The sequence below is a fragment of the Glycine soja genome, chromosome 6 (genome assembly GCF_004193775.1).
Source record: "Glycine soja cultivar W05 chromosome 6, ASM419377v2, whole genome shotgun sequence".
In the NCBI taxonomy this organism is placed as follows: domain Eukaryota; kingdom Viridiplantae; phylum Streptophyta; class Magnoliopsida; order Fabales; family Fabaceae; genus Glycine; species Glycine soja.
Genome location: NC_041007.1, coordinates 1983610 through 1998492, shown reverse-complemented (window position 1 = coordinate 1998492; position 14883 = coordinate 1983610). Strand labels below are relative to the sequence as shown.

Genomic DNA, 14883 nt, shown 5'->3' with positions numbered 1-14883 from the left:
AAGTCAAGAGAAACGACATCATGAGAAATCAAATTTCTTATAGACTTATGTCTCACTCTTAAGTGTCTTATTTTTTCATTAAAATTTTGCTTGTCACTTTAGATATAGCAATTTGACTATCACAATGAATTGGAATTGGAGGTATACGCTTATTTAAGAATGACAAATAACATAATACATTTTTAAGAAATTCAGCCTCACTAGTAGCGGTATTTAAAGCAATAATTTTTGCTTTCATGTAAAATAATAATTTGTCTAGTAAATTTTCATGATACTACACAACCATCTAAAGCAAAGACATAATCACTCGTCAATTTTATTTCATCAAGATCAGAACTTCAATTTTGTATCACTAAATCCCTCAATTACTTTCTAATCTACCAATTGCATATGCAATATCAGACAAGCCTAGAGAAGTTTGTCAAATGCAATCAAGAACCATACTTTGAGAATATTTATGTGAAGAAAATCCTTTACTCAAATTTTTCTTTAACTTGATGGATGAGTCATAAGGAGTAAAAACATGTTTCGCATCAAAATAATTAAAATTCTTTAATATATAGCTTTTCAACATAATAAGATTGGGTAAAAAAACCATACCATCATTTTTCTCTATAAGCTTAATACCCAAAATCACATCTACACAACCAAGGCTTTTCATATCAAAATTTCTAGACAAGAAAGACTCCACATCATTTATGAATTGCATATTACTACCAAATATCAATATGTCATCCACATACAAACATAAAATGACACGTTCATTATTATTAAATTGTTTCACATACACACATTTATCACTATCATTAATTTGAAAATCATACAAAAGAATAACTTAATCAAACTTTTGTGTCAATGCTTTGGAGCTTGTTTCAAACCATACAAAGATTTAACAATTTATTTTTCAAGAAAAAATATTTTCAAAGAAAGTCACATCTCTAGACTCCATAATAGTACCATTAGAAATTTCAGATACTTCTGAATTAATAACTAAGAATCTATAAGTAGTATTATGTAAAAAATATCCAACAAAATATAATTAATATTTTTTTTCAATTTTCCTTTTCTTATTAATAGGGATATTAACCTTTACTAGACACCCCCACACTTTAAGATATTTCAAATTTGGTTCTCTTTTTCTCTATAGCTCATAAAGATTTTTTTGTTTTGTTTATAAGGTACTCTTTTAAAAATACGACATGCAAAATATAAAGTTTCACCAAAGTGTTTATTTTATTATTTTTGTGTGTTATATTTTTACAGGCTTATCTTTTATCAATGAGTTATAAATAAAGAGACAATCAGTCAACATGTAACAACAAAATACTTGCAGTAGTAATAATAACGTTAAACAATAAAAATTAAAAACCAAACAACAAATGTCCTGATTTTAAATACTTGTGTTCACAGGATCATTTGACTAAGTAAAATATAACTTCCTAAGGCAGGAATGAAAGTAGTGAGATGCTTTTAGTTTTTTTTTTTTCACACAAACTAATTCTAAAAGCATTTTATCTTAACCAAAAATACAATTGACAAAGAAAATATTTTTCAACAATCTCATACGTACTAATGTAAAATTTCAGGAAATAAATAATATAATAAAAACATTTTTAATGGAACATCATGCATTGTGTTTTCATCCATTAATTTTTCATGCTTACTAGAAAGGAACTTAATCATATCCATTATAGATATTTTGATACAACATCATGCTATTGCAGAAAAGACTATGTAAGAAGAAAGTATAAAACATTTTTCTCTCTAAAACACTTTTCTCTCTAAGACTGTTGGAAAATAAAATAAAAAATGAAAGAAAATAAATACGAAAAAGATGCATAGTCTTGAATTAAATAACAAAATAACAGTAGCAAAATAAATTTAATTTTCATCACATAAATAATGCATTATATCATACAATGAGCACAAAGAAAAAATTAAATCAAGGGAAAGAATTAAATAGCCTGGGTTGAAGCGCGTAAACGCTATCCTTAGAGAGAAAACGCCCTCACTGCACGGGTAAGAAATTCTGATTGCGCTCCTCTCCCAAGATACGACAACCCGTTGGTTCCGATCTTGTGCAGCGAAAGGATCCTCGAACCTTATGAACACCAATGTTCTTATTCTCAAGAAATAAATTATTTTATAAGAGAAGATATAAAAAAATTTGGGAGAAAAAGATGAGACTGTTGTTCTGTCATGTTTTTAGAAATGAGAAAAGATAATATATAGACACAGATCACCTTAAGCATGACCGTTGAAAATATGACCGTTGGAAACTAACATACAGTTGTCAAAACAAATCTAATAAAATAGTTTAACTCATTAAAACAAAATCTTAAGAAAATCTAAAATAAATATTTTTATTTTATAAGATGGAATTAATATATATTTATAAATTTTAAATTAAAACACAAATATTTACCGACATCACTACGAATCAGATCAGCTAAACAAACTCCCTCAATCCTAGAACCTTTGTATGATCAAACCACCACATGTTGCGTCTCCTGGATTACCCCTAGAAACTCCATATGTGTTATAGTTTTTATTATGTGACCAGCAATTTCACATAATTTCAAATGGAGTTTTCGATTAATGCTGATTTCAATATATATCCGAAACTTGTGTTCATTTCAAGATTTTAACGATGCGTACAAGGGAAAGTGGACACCTATAATGTAAATTTTGAGACCTAATATATTTTGAGGTTCAGAGAAGCATGTTATCTAACTACCTTTATTGGTTAAAAGATAGCCAAAACAGTTCAAATTTTCTATTTTATATATATATTGAACATAGGAAATAAACAGAGTAACACTTGATTGTTAATTTTTCAGAGCCAAACGAAAAGCAAATCATGTTCATTTTTTTCTTTTTGTTAAACTTTTGTGTTATTAAAAAAATGCACTTCAAATTATATATTTAGTCAAAGCTTATTAGTGATTAAAGAATAGTAACCATCTTGTGTGTATGTATAGATATAGAAAGAGACCACCTTACACATCGATACAATTTATTATTATTATTATTATTCATTTTTTATAACATTTGGCACGAATAATTTGAGTAATATTTAATTATAATTTAAGGGTACATTGATAAAAATTATATTTTTATATAAAATTATTAATGGTGTAAAAGTGAGTATAATTTATACTTGTGTAAGTTTATCCTTTATCGTATATTGAATTAATGCTATTTTTTTCTTTCACTTATCAAGTAAGTTGAAAATCATCACATTTTCTACTATTTTTTCTTCTTTTTTTTTCTTTTCTTTTTCTTTCCTTTTTTCCCGATCAGAACAAAATATTAACGAATTCAAACACTATAAGTGAGTTTATGATCTCTTTCTCTTCATCAATTTTTCCTTTCCTCCTCCTTTTCAACAACTACTCGTTCTCTCATTTTTACCTCATTTTCTCACCACCTCCCTGTAAAGTTGATAACTAAAGTTAGAGGTGAGTTTCCATTCTTTTATTTTTCTTACTCACGCGTCCAATCATCTAATACTCCTACGCCCACATAACAATCTTTGTTATCACCAAATGGGCGTGTGTTTTGGGACTTTGAGCAATGAGTGTTACGTAATAGAAAAATTAAAAATTTATAAATTTTATGCATTTTTTAAAATCCTAACTCCTCTAGATAAATCTACCCCCTATTTTTCATGGATGGTATTCAAAGCCACCTGCAATCTTTTTTTGATAGTTCTTGAAAGGGATTAGGCTAGTTTTATATTTTTTTTTCAAATAAACTTTGATTTCAACATATTTTTTTATGATTACGGGCAATTAAAAAAAATAGTTCTTCATTTTATGATTTGATTTATTTTAAATTTCATTAATTTAATGAAGTTGTTATTGAGTTATACTACTATTAGTTTGGACGAAAGCTTGTGAGGCTATTCCTCCTTCTTGTCTACTTTGTCATTCTCTAATTTCTTTTAGGTTCACATGCTGTTGAGTGTCAGGCTCATAGGATTCCTTGATCTACCTAGGGGATTTATAACATTGTTTTTGGCAGGACTTTACTTCTAGCGAGGGCTACTGTCTCATTAACTTTGACATGACTATCACGCTAACTTATTTAAAAGTTCATTTTACAATAAAACTTGAAAATAAGACATTAATGTATCATTCAATAAATTTACTATCATAACTTTATATACGTCTATATGTTTATTATTTAAAAGTAAACAAACATGTAATTTTAGTAAATCATAAAAGATTAATATAATGAAATACGTACAAAAATATATTATTTATATTTATTTAAATAGGTTGGTCGATTATGTTTAAAAAACTTTTTGAATGATCAAAGCTTGGACTTTTTAAATTAAATATGTCTTTGTAAAAGCCTGGCTTGACTTGATATGATTTAGGCTAGGTCGAAGTGTCTGTCCTATTTCAAAATCCTATTTTCTGTATATAACTATAGTTGATAATTTGGGTTGTTCGGCTTGGTTTTGTTGGGCTAGAGTGTGAAACAAGACAGTTGGGTTACACCAAATTTGCAAGTTTGATGGCCCAATTATCCTTATGTCAAGTAGGCCGATGAGACTATTCAGTCCTAATAAAAAAATAAAACATATTTAACATACAAAATTCTAAAAGAAATATATAAATTTATAAATAAAAAATGGGTTAGACCAACCGAGCCTCTCTTTTTGTTCGGACATGAATTTTATGAGTCTAACTAGGCCTATTGAGCCAATTAAATATGACACAAAATGTCCACTCTCTTTATAATATTCTTTTTATCCAATTCATGAAAAATAAGAAAGTTAATTTGTTATTTGCTGTGAATTGGATAGAAAAGATCTTATAAAGAGAGTCGTATTTTTTTTTAAAGTCAATTTAGTTAATAAAATTAATTTTGTTTGCAATATATTTAAATTAACATTTTCTAAATTACTCTTAAAATTATTAAGACTCATCTTCTCATTTATTTTACCTAATTATTTTCATCTATTTATAAATTAATATATAACTAAATTATCCTAATCTTCACAAGAAAGAGAAAGAGTTTATCTTATTACTAATTTATTTTAGTAATTTTTTATCCAATTAATTAACATGCATCAGTTATTTTTCTTAGTACTCACAAACGAGAAGGAGAATTACCTTATTAATTTATTTAGTAAAATATTATAGAATAATTAATAATATTCTGATAAAAAAATTAACTAATATAAAACAATTTAAAATAAATCTTATAAAAAGAAACAAATTTCTGAAAAAAGGATTAGAGGTACTGAGGTAGTGCTTGTTTTCCGTCAATCTATTAGGCTGCTAACATGAACAAAGCATTAATTTTGCGCGTGCTACAAGACAGTAGTACTTGATTTGATTTTTTTTTCTATTAATAGTTAATAATGAGTTGAAATAAAATAGAAAAAAATTAACATTTACGCTACCTTCGAAATCAATCAGAGTTTAAAAAAGTGAAAAAAAATATAAAGAGTAAAGCGAGAGGGACAAATTCTGACGGTAAAAGAAAAAGAAAATCTGCAGACAACGACAGAGCGAGCAGAGGCAAATCTAAATCGCCACATAATAATAATGATTTGTTTCCCTTTTTAATATTTCAATATCCAATATCCATTAATAATAATATTTAGATGAATAATCAAAAGTTGGGTTGTTGCTACTCTCTCTTTATTAGGGAGCACTCACTTCTTCTCACTCGGTAAAATTGAATTAGGGTTTCATTTTCTTCTTCTTCACCCCACTGTCACTGCGCAAACCCAGTTCTCCCCTTACCCCCTCTCCCTTGCTCCTGATCTTTTCCCGCGCTTCCTTTACCCTGATTTTGAATACTAGCCGTTGGATCTGCCATTTTTATTTTTTTTACCGTTGCTCTCGCCGGAGTGAACGGGAAATGTCTGCGTCCGAAGCGGAGAAGAAGGTCGAGGAGGAAGAGAAGAACCAAGAGGTCAAAGGGGGAGAACTCTTGTTCTGCGGTGCCACGTGTTGGGATATCATTGGTCGTCGCAAAGGCGCCGTCGACGGTAACCTCGTCTCTCCCTCGCGCCTACGTCCTCTCGTCGGCGTCGATATTCGCTACGTCGCCTCCGGCTGCGGTAACTTTTTTTAAAAAATAATTGTTTATTTGTTTTTTATATTCACTTCTTTTTTTTAGTTATTCTGTTGTGTTATGGGTTATGTGTTTTGAAGTGTGTTATCGTTGGTGTGAATGCAGTGTCTTGTCATTGCGTGGCATTGGACGTTGAAGGGCGTTGTTATACATGGGGACGAAATGAGGTATAACTGTGAAGCTTATACACACTTAACACTGATTTTTTTGAGTTTTAAATTGTTGTAGTTTTGACTCTAATTCGTGGGATTTGTTGTGCAGAAAGGGCAACTGGGTCATGGAGATACCATTCAGCGTGACAGACCAACTGTTGTGTCTGAACTTTCTAAGTGAGTTAATGATTTGTTGTGGGTGTATGCTGTTTCGGTTTTCACCAGCTTCTTTTGCCTTTGTTGGCCATGAACATTGTGCTTCCTTGTTTGGTGTTTTGTGTGTGTGTGTGTCAGCAAGAGTATATGCTCAGTCTTTTATCGTGTATGGTATCTGTTTGGCTTCTGGGGTTATCAATGGTCTGTAAAAGTTCTTAGCGTGTTTGTCTATTATGAAGAAGCAACAATTGTAAAAGTTGTTGCTTTTGGTTGATTGTCTGTTTGGTGATTTGCCAATGGATAAAACAGATTTGCTCTTTAATTTTTCTCTTTGATTTTGTATTGGATGTTGATTTTGACGTTTGTCTTTCTCTAACTTTTTCAGCTTAAGGGTTAATTTTGTATGAATTTGTAGTCTGTTCTGTCATTGTTCCTTGTAACGCTAAATTTCTTTGATATTTAAATTGAAGATACAAAATTGTCAAAGCTGGATCAGGGAGGAGCCATACGGTGGTTGTTACGGAGGATGGAAATTCCCTAGCATTTGGATGGAACAAACATGGACAGCTAGGTTCTGGTTCTGTGAGAAATGGTATGCTTGTTTTCAGTGTATCTGTAAAAATCGGCAATTTCTGCTAATGCATTTTTAATGACAGTGTTTGCTTGAATGGTAGTGTGATCCATGTTTTTTCTTGGGCCTTTTTTGGATATTTATGAGTTTAATAGATGTATAGAATTGAATGGAGTAAAGCTTGTCGTTATTCGGGTATTTGATGATGGAACAGAGTAAACCTTGTCGTTATTCGGGTATGCAAAGTTGAAATGGAGTAAAGCTGGTTGTTATTCGGGTATTCAATGATGAAATGGAGTAAAGCTGGTTGTTATTCGGGTATTCGATGATGGAATGGAGAAACATTTCCCTTCCCCTATTTGGAAATTCCAGTTAGCATTATTAATATTGGACTGGATTGGCTGGTCCAATCGGTTTGACCAGAAACTGGACATGTGTCCAGTCTGGACTCCCCTCGGAATTGAAAATGCATCCACCCGCTTGACATGGTTAAAACTGAGCTAAAACCGGTGACCCGAATTGAATTGGAACAACTGAGATATTCACACTGTCAATAAATTGCATGTTGTCCAATGCTTGCTCGTCCAATCATGCTTGACAACTCATGCTGGTCAAGTTTGCAGCTCATCCAATCAGACTTTTGGGCTCATTGTCCAAGGTGGTTTCACACAGTCCAGTGTGTTAATTTGCACAAATATTGAATTTTGTGTGCTGCAGGAGAGTCACATGGGAGGCATAAAGGAGTTGGAATTTGCAATAGAAACGGGGGATAGTCGGACAGGAGTCACGTAAATTGATAATGAAATAATTTTGCATGGATGCTTTAAAAAATTAACTACAACATCAAAGCTTATCATTATTACTTATGTAACAAATATATTTTATGTAGTTATTTTCATATAAAATTAAAATTTTTAATATATACCAATTTTATTCTTCCAATTTTCCCTGATTTGAAATCACTAAAGCAAAAAATAGATATATCTTTTTTTCAAATAAATACCCACGTCACAAGTTGGGAAGCAGTTGTGCACTGCAAATGCAAACTTTGAAGTGCTTAGAAGAAAGTAGCAAATTGCACACTGAAACATGGGGGAAAGGATGGAGTGCACTGCTGAAGCTTCAGTACCAAATCTTGAACTTGTAGAGCTTAAAAACAGAAGCCTAACACTTTCATTCTACATCCACTTGCTCTCTTTCTTGCTCATCAAAATCGTGGTTTTTTATCCCTTGAAAAAGGGATTAAGGGATAAAAATATAATTTTGTAGAATATAAATTGGTTTCTCCTCTTAATTTCGTACTTTTGTTTATGAACAATAAGGATTGCTTTATCTCATAGAGAATGACAATTTGATTTTCTTCCATGCTTTGTCTTGTGCAGAAATTGAGTCATCACCTGTTCGCTGTCTTGTGTCTGATGTAAAACATACTGCTTGTGGCGGTGACTTCACTGTCTGGTTATCTTCCGTTGAAGGAGCTTCTATACTGTATGGTTTCTGGATAAAGATTGCATTCAGTTTTCTTGATTCTCGGTCCACGGGCATGAATATTTTGTTCTTGCTTGGGATGCAGACATGCTGTGGTTGCTGAATTTCAAGTTTTTCTTTTGCTTTGATTTCCAGGACTGCTGGGCTTCCACAGTATGGGCAGCTTGGGCATGGAACAGATAATGAGGTATGCTAAAGGAAGATGTGTCATGTCTTTGTTGTCCCAAGATGTGTGAGTGTCCATATTTTAATTTAAACTCATGGGATGCAGGATACTGTATTCTAGTGGTTGTATATGATCTATTATCTTCAGATTTAAAGGCCAGTTGACCAGAAGCTGTGTGCTTGGGGCCATTTAGGTACCATTGAGCTCATAATGGTTGCCAGGGTTTAACAAATCTTACTATTACTATGATGATTGAATTTTGACTTATATTTGCCTGTGGCTATGGCAGGCATATGTTTTAACATAGTGTTCTTTAGTGCTGATATCTTTCCCTTGGTTTCAGTGCATCAAATTAACCACTTATGTTTTCTTCAATAATTATTTCAGTATACTCAGTTTAAGAAAATATTTGCAAGTTTTAAAATAATATTATTGGATTCAATATTTTAACTTTCAGCAGACTAGATATTTATGCATGCTGTTGGTTGTCTGGATTTTATGAATTTTAAGGCCTTGATTCCTTAGTCTTACTCCTAGTGTAAATAATCTTTAATATCTACTTCCTCCCTTGCTAATGATTTGGTTTTCTTAATTGTTTATCTCTTACCAGTGAATAAATTTGTTTTATGTGCTGGATATTCTTTCCTTCTTTGAAAAAACAGAATAGAAATTTATTTAACATTTGTTTTTTTTGAAGAAAAAAAAAACTACCAATGATTATAGGCATGCCTAAAAATTGTTATAGTTGCAGATTAAGAAACATCAAATGAGAATTATAGAATAATGGACATGAAGGTTTAAACTAATTAGTAATTGTAAAATAATTAATCAAGTTCTGTATTATACTTTTACTAATGTTATTTGTCTTGTGAATCATGTCCCACTTGTTCTCCAGTTACCATCTGTGGCTGGAGTTTTACTCGATCATCTCAGTAAGTTTCATGCATTGTAGAGAAGAAACTCCATGCCAATATGAATTATGAGGATTATATAACGATTGAAATAATAATAGGTCTTTATTTTTCTTCAAGAACAAGTTAATTTTGTCACAGATAATATAACTAAATAAAAAGTTGTTCTCCAAAATTGACCTTGGTTTGGATATGCTATTAATTTTTAACCCATGCTTTGTCTGCCTGAAAATTCAAACTTTTTTTTTTCAATTACATTTGATTCCACTTGCTGTAATATACATTCACATGCATGGGGTCGTGAAGAATAGAAAGCTTTACCTTTACCTAATTTTGCATGTACCTGCAGTATAATTCCAAAGACAGCTCTGTGAGGTTGGTTTATGAACCCCAGCCACGTCCTCGAGCAATTGCTGCTCTTGCTGGGGAAACAATTGTTAAAGTGGCATGTGGAACAAATCACACAGGTGGTTGTTATTCCTTGCTTGATCTTGGTTATATGATCTTATTTACTATTTTTCCTTAATGTTTTTGTTTTTGGATTTTTAGTGGCTGTGGATAAGAATGGCTTTGTCTACACGTGAGTAATCCGCTAGTCTCCTACTTCAATGTTTTACTTCCCTGAGTAAAGTTATAAGTGTTGATTACTTGGGTGTTGGGTGTGCAGGTGGGGTTTTGGTGGTTATGGAAGGTCAGTGCTTAATTCAACATTGGGTTGGCAATGCTTTGTGAACTCCCAATAGACTGCAAATATCAGATAATTTTTATTCAAATTGGTTTTTAATATCTGGTCCCTACTCCCTGTGTTCAAAATTGGTTCTGTAGGCTAGGACATAGGGAGCAGAAGGATGAGTGGGTCCCACGCCGTGTTGAAGTTTTTCAAAATAGAAATGTTTTGCCGCCTGATTCAGTCATATCAGCTGGTTCTGTGAATTCTTCATGTACTGCAGGTATGCCTCACACCCATGTTCTCCGACCCCTTCTTTTAGTAAAATAAATTACACACTGACATTATGTACCTCCTTCATAGCTGTTATTATGTTGCTTGCTTCCTTTTTGGTAATGCGTGTTATACTGTTATTAACTGATGATATTGATAGCATGATCTTTTATCAAGTGTCAAACCCATGCTCTTACGTTACTAATATTGCTTCCTTTTTTATGCATAATAAAATGGACAAGCAATGTGAACATGGGTTAGTTACTAATGTTGATAGCATGTATTTTACTATACATCTTACGTTACCAATTTCCTGTATATTAAAAAGAATCAAGAAAAATATTTGAAGGGGATGTATATGAAAATGAAAACTTCTGTTAGTATTTCTTTAGTGGTTAGTTCATGGTTTGTTAAAAGAGTCCAACCTCAGGAGTCTTTGCACCTGTTGCTAAGGCTCTCCCTTTTATTGATGTATTTTTTATCTTTACACAAGGGAATCAAAAGTCCCATTAACTTTAGGAACAGTTAATTCAATTTATGCTACTGGTTGTACTGACCAAGGATATGATGTTAAGTATTAGCTTTGCTGGCTTTTCCCATGTACAAGATTTCTGCACTCTTTTCAAGCCTCAATTGATCATTATATGACTTATGACTTACAAGTTACAACAATTCAACACCTTTCTTAGTATTTCTAGTTAAAATATTATAATTTATCTCTGATCTGAACAATCCCTATTTAAATTATGATTTTGGTTGCTTATTTCCACAAAATGGATTTTGGTTTCAGTTTCAGTGCTGGTTCTTTTTTCATTTCAGGTGGAGGGCAGTTGTATATGTGGGGAAAATTAAAGAACACTGGTGATGACTGGATGTATCCGAAGCCTCTAATGGATTTAAGGTTGTATACTTGTACTTTATTCCATGGTTTGAATGATAATTCTTGGTTATAAAAAATTTCTTGATAAGTTATATTTTCCTCCGACTCTTTTACTTGATGTTGATCAAAGTATTCCATGTTTACTTTGGTAAATAGTGGTTGGAATCTACGATGCATGGATTCAGGCAATATGCACCATTTTGTTGGGGCTGATTCCTCTTGCATAAGTTGGGGACTTGCTCAGAATGGAGAGCTGGGATATGGACCTACTGGACAGAAGTAGGTGTATGCAACTCTTTTTTGGAGTGAATAGGATTGGGGAGTAATCTTTAATTATTTGTGTTGCCTTGATTTTCTTATTTTCTAATCCGGTTTGCACTTGCTCATTAGGTCTTCAGCTGTACCCAAGAAGGTGGATTTACTTGAGGGTATGCATGTAATAAGGTAGGTAGCAAACATCACCCTTTTTTTCCATTTTATCTTGCCTGCCATTTTGTGGATGTTGCAATGTATTCCATTTTCCACCCTGAATGTCAAGTAGTTTCTTTGGTCTCAGTTTGTTTTTGGTAGCCAAAATTTGGCATTGGTTAAGAAGTTATGCTTTGATGCCATGAATATTATTAATAAACAAAAGTTCTTTAGAAATGATGTGATATCTTTTTTATATTGCTATCTATATGAATTAGCAAAATGAGAAATGATCTAAATATTTTCTTATTTTCTAACAGTGTTGCTTGTGGTATGGGTCATTCCATGGTTATTGTTGATAGAGCAAATGTTGCTGATCGACTTGACCAGGTAGCTCTTAAATTTTACCTACTATTATCCTAGGAATTCATTAGCTCATGTTTATTGTATCAAGTTCTCAAAAGGATTTAACAAGGTCTGCTATATTTTTGGCTATATTTATGCTTCTTGTAGCAAAAATCATCAAATTCCAATGGGTTTTGTCTTGAGCTATTTATGTGTTGAATATGACAGGAACCAGTAGATTCTTTGTAATAGGGTTTCGTTTTTGTTCTCAATTTCTATATCTATCTGTTGAATATTATGAATAGATTTAGAGAAGCTGTGAGTTTTGTCTAGTTTTGTAGATATTTTCATGTAGTAAATTTACATCTAGTTATTTTTTTGCTATATATATATATATAGGTTGTTTTTTTCACTCCTATTTGTATCTCTAAAATGTTATCTGTCATACTCGTATGTCCTCTTCACTTCACATGTCCCATGTAGTTTACTTTATCTATTGCATTTTATTTTATGATATGATGTATGCAATACCTAATGTCTCCTTTAACTGCAGCTTGATATATATGATGGGAAAGCTGTTGGTGAAGGTATGCTACTTATTATAAATTCAAATTAGTTTTAGGCTATACTGTACAATCTGTACAAATTGCAAAATGCACAAGTGTGTATCATTTTGTGGCTGTTTTGAGTGGGGTGGGGTGGAATCCTGATCCATCTTCAGTTGACTGTTCAAAAGGCTTTAACAGTCTGGTAGGAGTCTGAACTGGTGCTAATTTCATTGTTCTCTGGCTGCAGGTAATGAGGCCGTAAACACAACTCCAGTGCCTAAGCAGGCTGCGAAAAAGGGTGCAAAAGGAGCTGCTGACAATTCGAAGAAGAGGAAACAATTGAAAGATTCATCTGAGTCAGAGGAGGAAGAGGATGCTGAAGAAAGTGAGGATAGTGAGGATGAAATTAATGGTGAGGTTGAGGCAAAAAGGCCTCGTAGTTCTGGTAAAGGCCGAGGTAAGGCTCCGAAAAAGGCGGGGGCCAAGGGAAAAGGCGCTAAGGAAAAAGGTTCTGGCCGTGGACGGGGTGGGACTGCTGCAAATAAAAGCAGTTCTAAATCTCCTCAGGTGAAAACTGGTAAGAGAGGAAGACCCCGTAAGTCATAACTTAGTTTTTTGTTGGAAATTTTGTTCTCTATATGCCTAGAGAATTCCAGCGTGTAATTCATTGGCCGGTAATTATACCTTGTGTTTCGGTGTTATTATAATTTGATCCCGCTAACTATTTAATGCAAATTTTTTAGAAACATGTTAAATTTGCTGACTGTTTTAAGACGCATGGCAAGAATTGCCCGCTTGTTATAATTTTTTGTAAGGGGATGCTTTTATGGCTTCAGTTTTCCTAATGCCTCTGGATTTGCCCCCTCTATCTTTTATTTTTACCTTAATCTTTTGTTATGCTAACTTGGTGGGATGCTTGCTGATTAAGTTTGAGGCGGATTATGTCGTTTTAATTCTTTTAATCCATTTTTGTATTATGCTCAAGTGAGCTTTGGCGCATTGGACGGATAGACAAGTTCAATTCTTAAAAAGAGCCTATTGCAGTGCTGTGGATATGGGCATCTACCCTTTCACCTCTTCGTTTGAGTTGCATCTCAAGTGAGTTGGGTTTCCCAGTTGAGCCTCATGTAATTAATTATAAACGGCTCTAAAGCACATTAAAAGATATAAATGTTACTTTTTTGTAAAAAAAATTGTTAGAAAACAATTTTTTATTCTAGTTCTAACCAGTATTACGTGGAGCCATTGTTGCACTTTTAAAAGTTCGGAAATCTTAATTTATTCAACTATTTACAATGAGATTGCCTGTAAAAGAAAGTGAAAGCAAAGCAAAGCAAAGATCGAAGTGTAAAATATTTTAAAGGCAATTTCTAATAAGCCCAAAAAAATCCATAACTAAAAAAAAATTAAACATTTTAAAGCACTCGATTGATATTATATAAATTAATACCAGAGAATATTTTCTAAAAGAAAATATTACCTTGATAAATTTAACATTTATTTTTTTAATTATTATAACTTCAAACTTTTTTTAATTATTATTCTTGTCCCATGATAAATCTTGATCATAAATACATTGGTGTTATAATCGGTCTTCTGCAGGAGTAATACTGTTTCTGGACAATTTTTTTACTGCTGAGTATTTCCTTTTGTAGCTAATATATATCTAAAATCTTTGGGTCTAAAATGATGAAGATCCTCAGGTTTCCTAGAGTTAATTGAAATCCATGATTTAAGTAATTACTATAACTAACAATTTATTTGTGTGCTTAAGCTTAATTTAGTTCATTTTGGAGAAAGCGACCTGAGTTTCTAGTTTCGGTCCACAATGACTTCGTGTAATCCAACTGTTTTGATAAAAAAAAAAATGCTGTAAAACCTAATCAACACTAAAAAAATGTTAAAAACCAGCCGAAATGTGGTGTCAAGGATGGCCTTAATCAACACAATTCTAAATAGAAGTTGATGTGACATAGCTAATTTGGAAATTAAGTAAACAAATTAGAAATACCTGTTGAGTCGAAGTTCAATTACTATATAATGATAAAATTTGAAAACTATGTTTCGAAAGGCCCGGGGGTGATTTCTGTTGACAACAACGATCTTTATTTTATCCACTGGTCCATTTTGACAACAGTGTCTGAAAGTCACATGCTAAACAAGAACATTTTGTAAGCTATTAGCCCATGTACAAGCCCTATGTCGGAGCATGTCTTTGG

General features: G+C 32.4%; 1 protein-coding gene across 1 annotated transcript; it reads left to right on the top strand.

Annotated features, from left to right (window-relative positions):
* The first annotated feature begins 5644 nt into the window (after positions 1-5644).
* On the top strand, positions 5645-13532 carry LOC114414606 (protein RCC2-like). The gene is made up of 16 exons (XM_028378917.1): positions 5645-6085; positions 6205-6266; positions 6361-6428; positions 6878-6999; positions 8361-8466; positions 8602-8653; positions 9893-10010; positions 10093-10123; positions 10211-10234; positions 10369-10493; positions 11303-11384; positions 11520-11642; positions 11754-11807; positions 12092-12161; positions 12670-12703; positions 12912-13532. Exons 1-16 carry the CDS (start codon positions 5884-5886, stop codon positions 13268-13270), a joined length of 1632 nt encoding a protein of 543 aa, XP_028234718.1. The 5' UTR covers positions 5645-5883; the 3' UTR covers positions 13271-13532.
* Positions 13533-14883: the final 1351 nt, after the last annotated feature.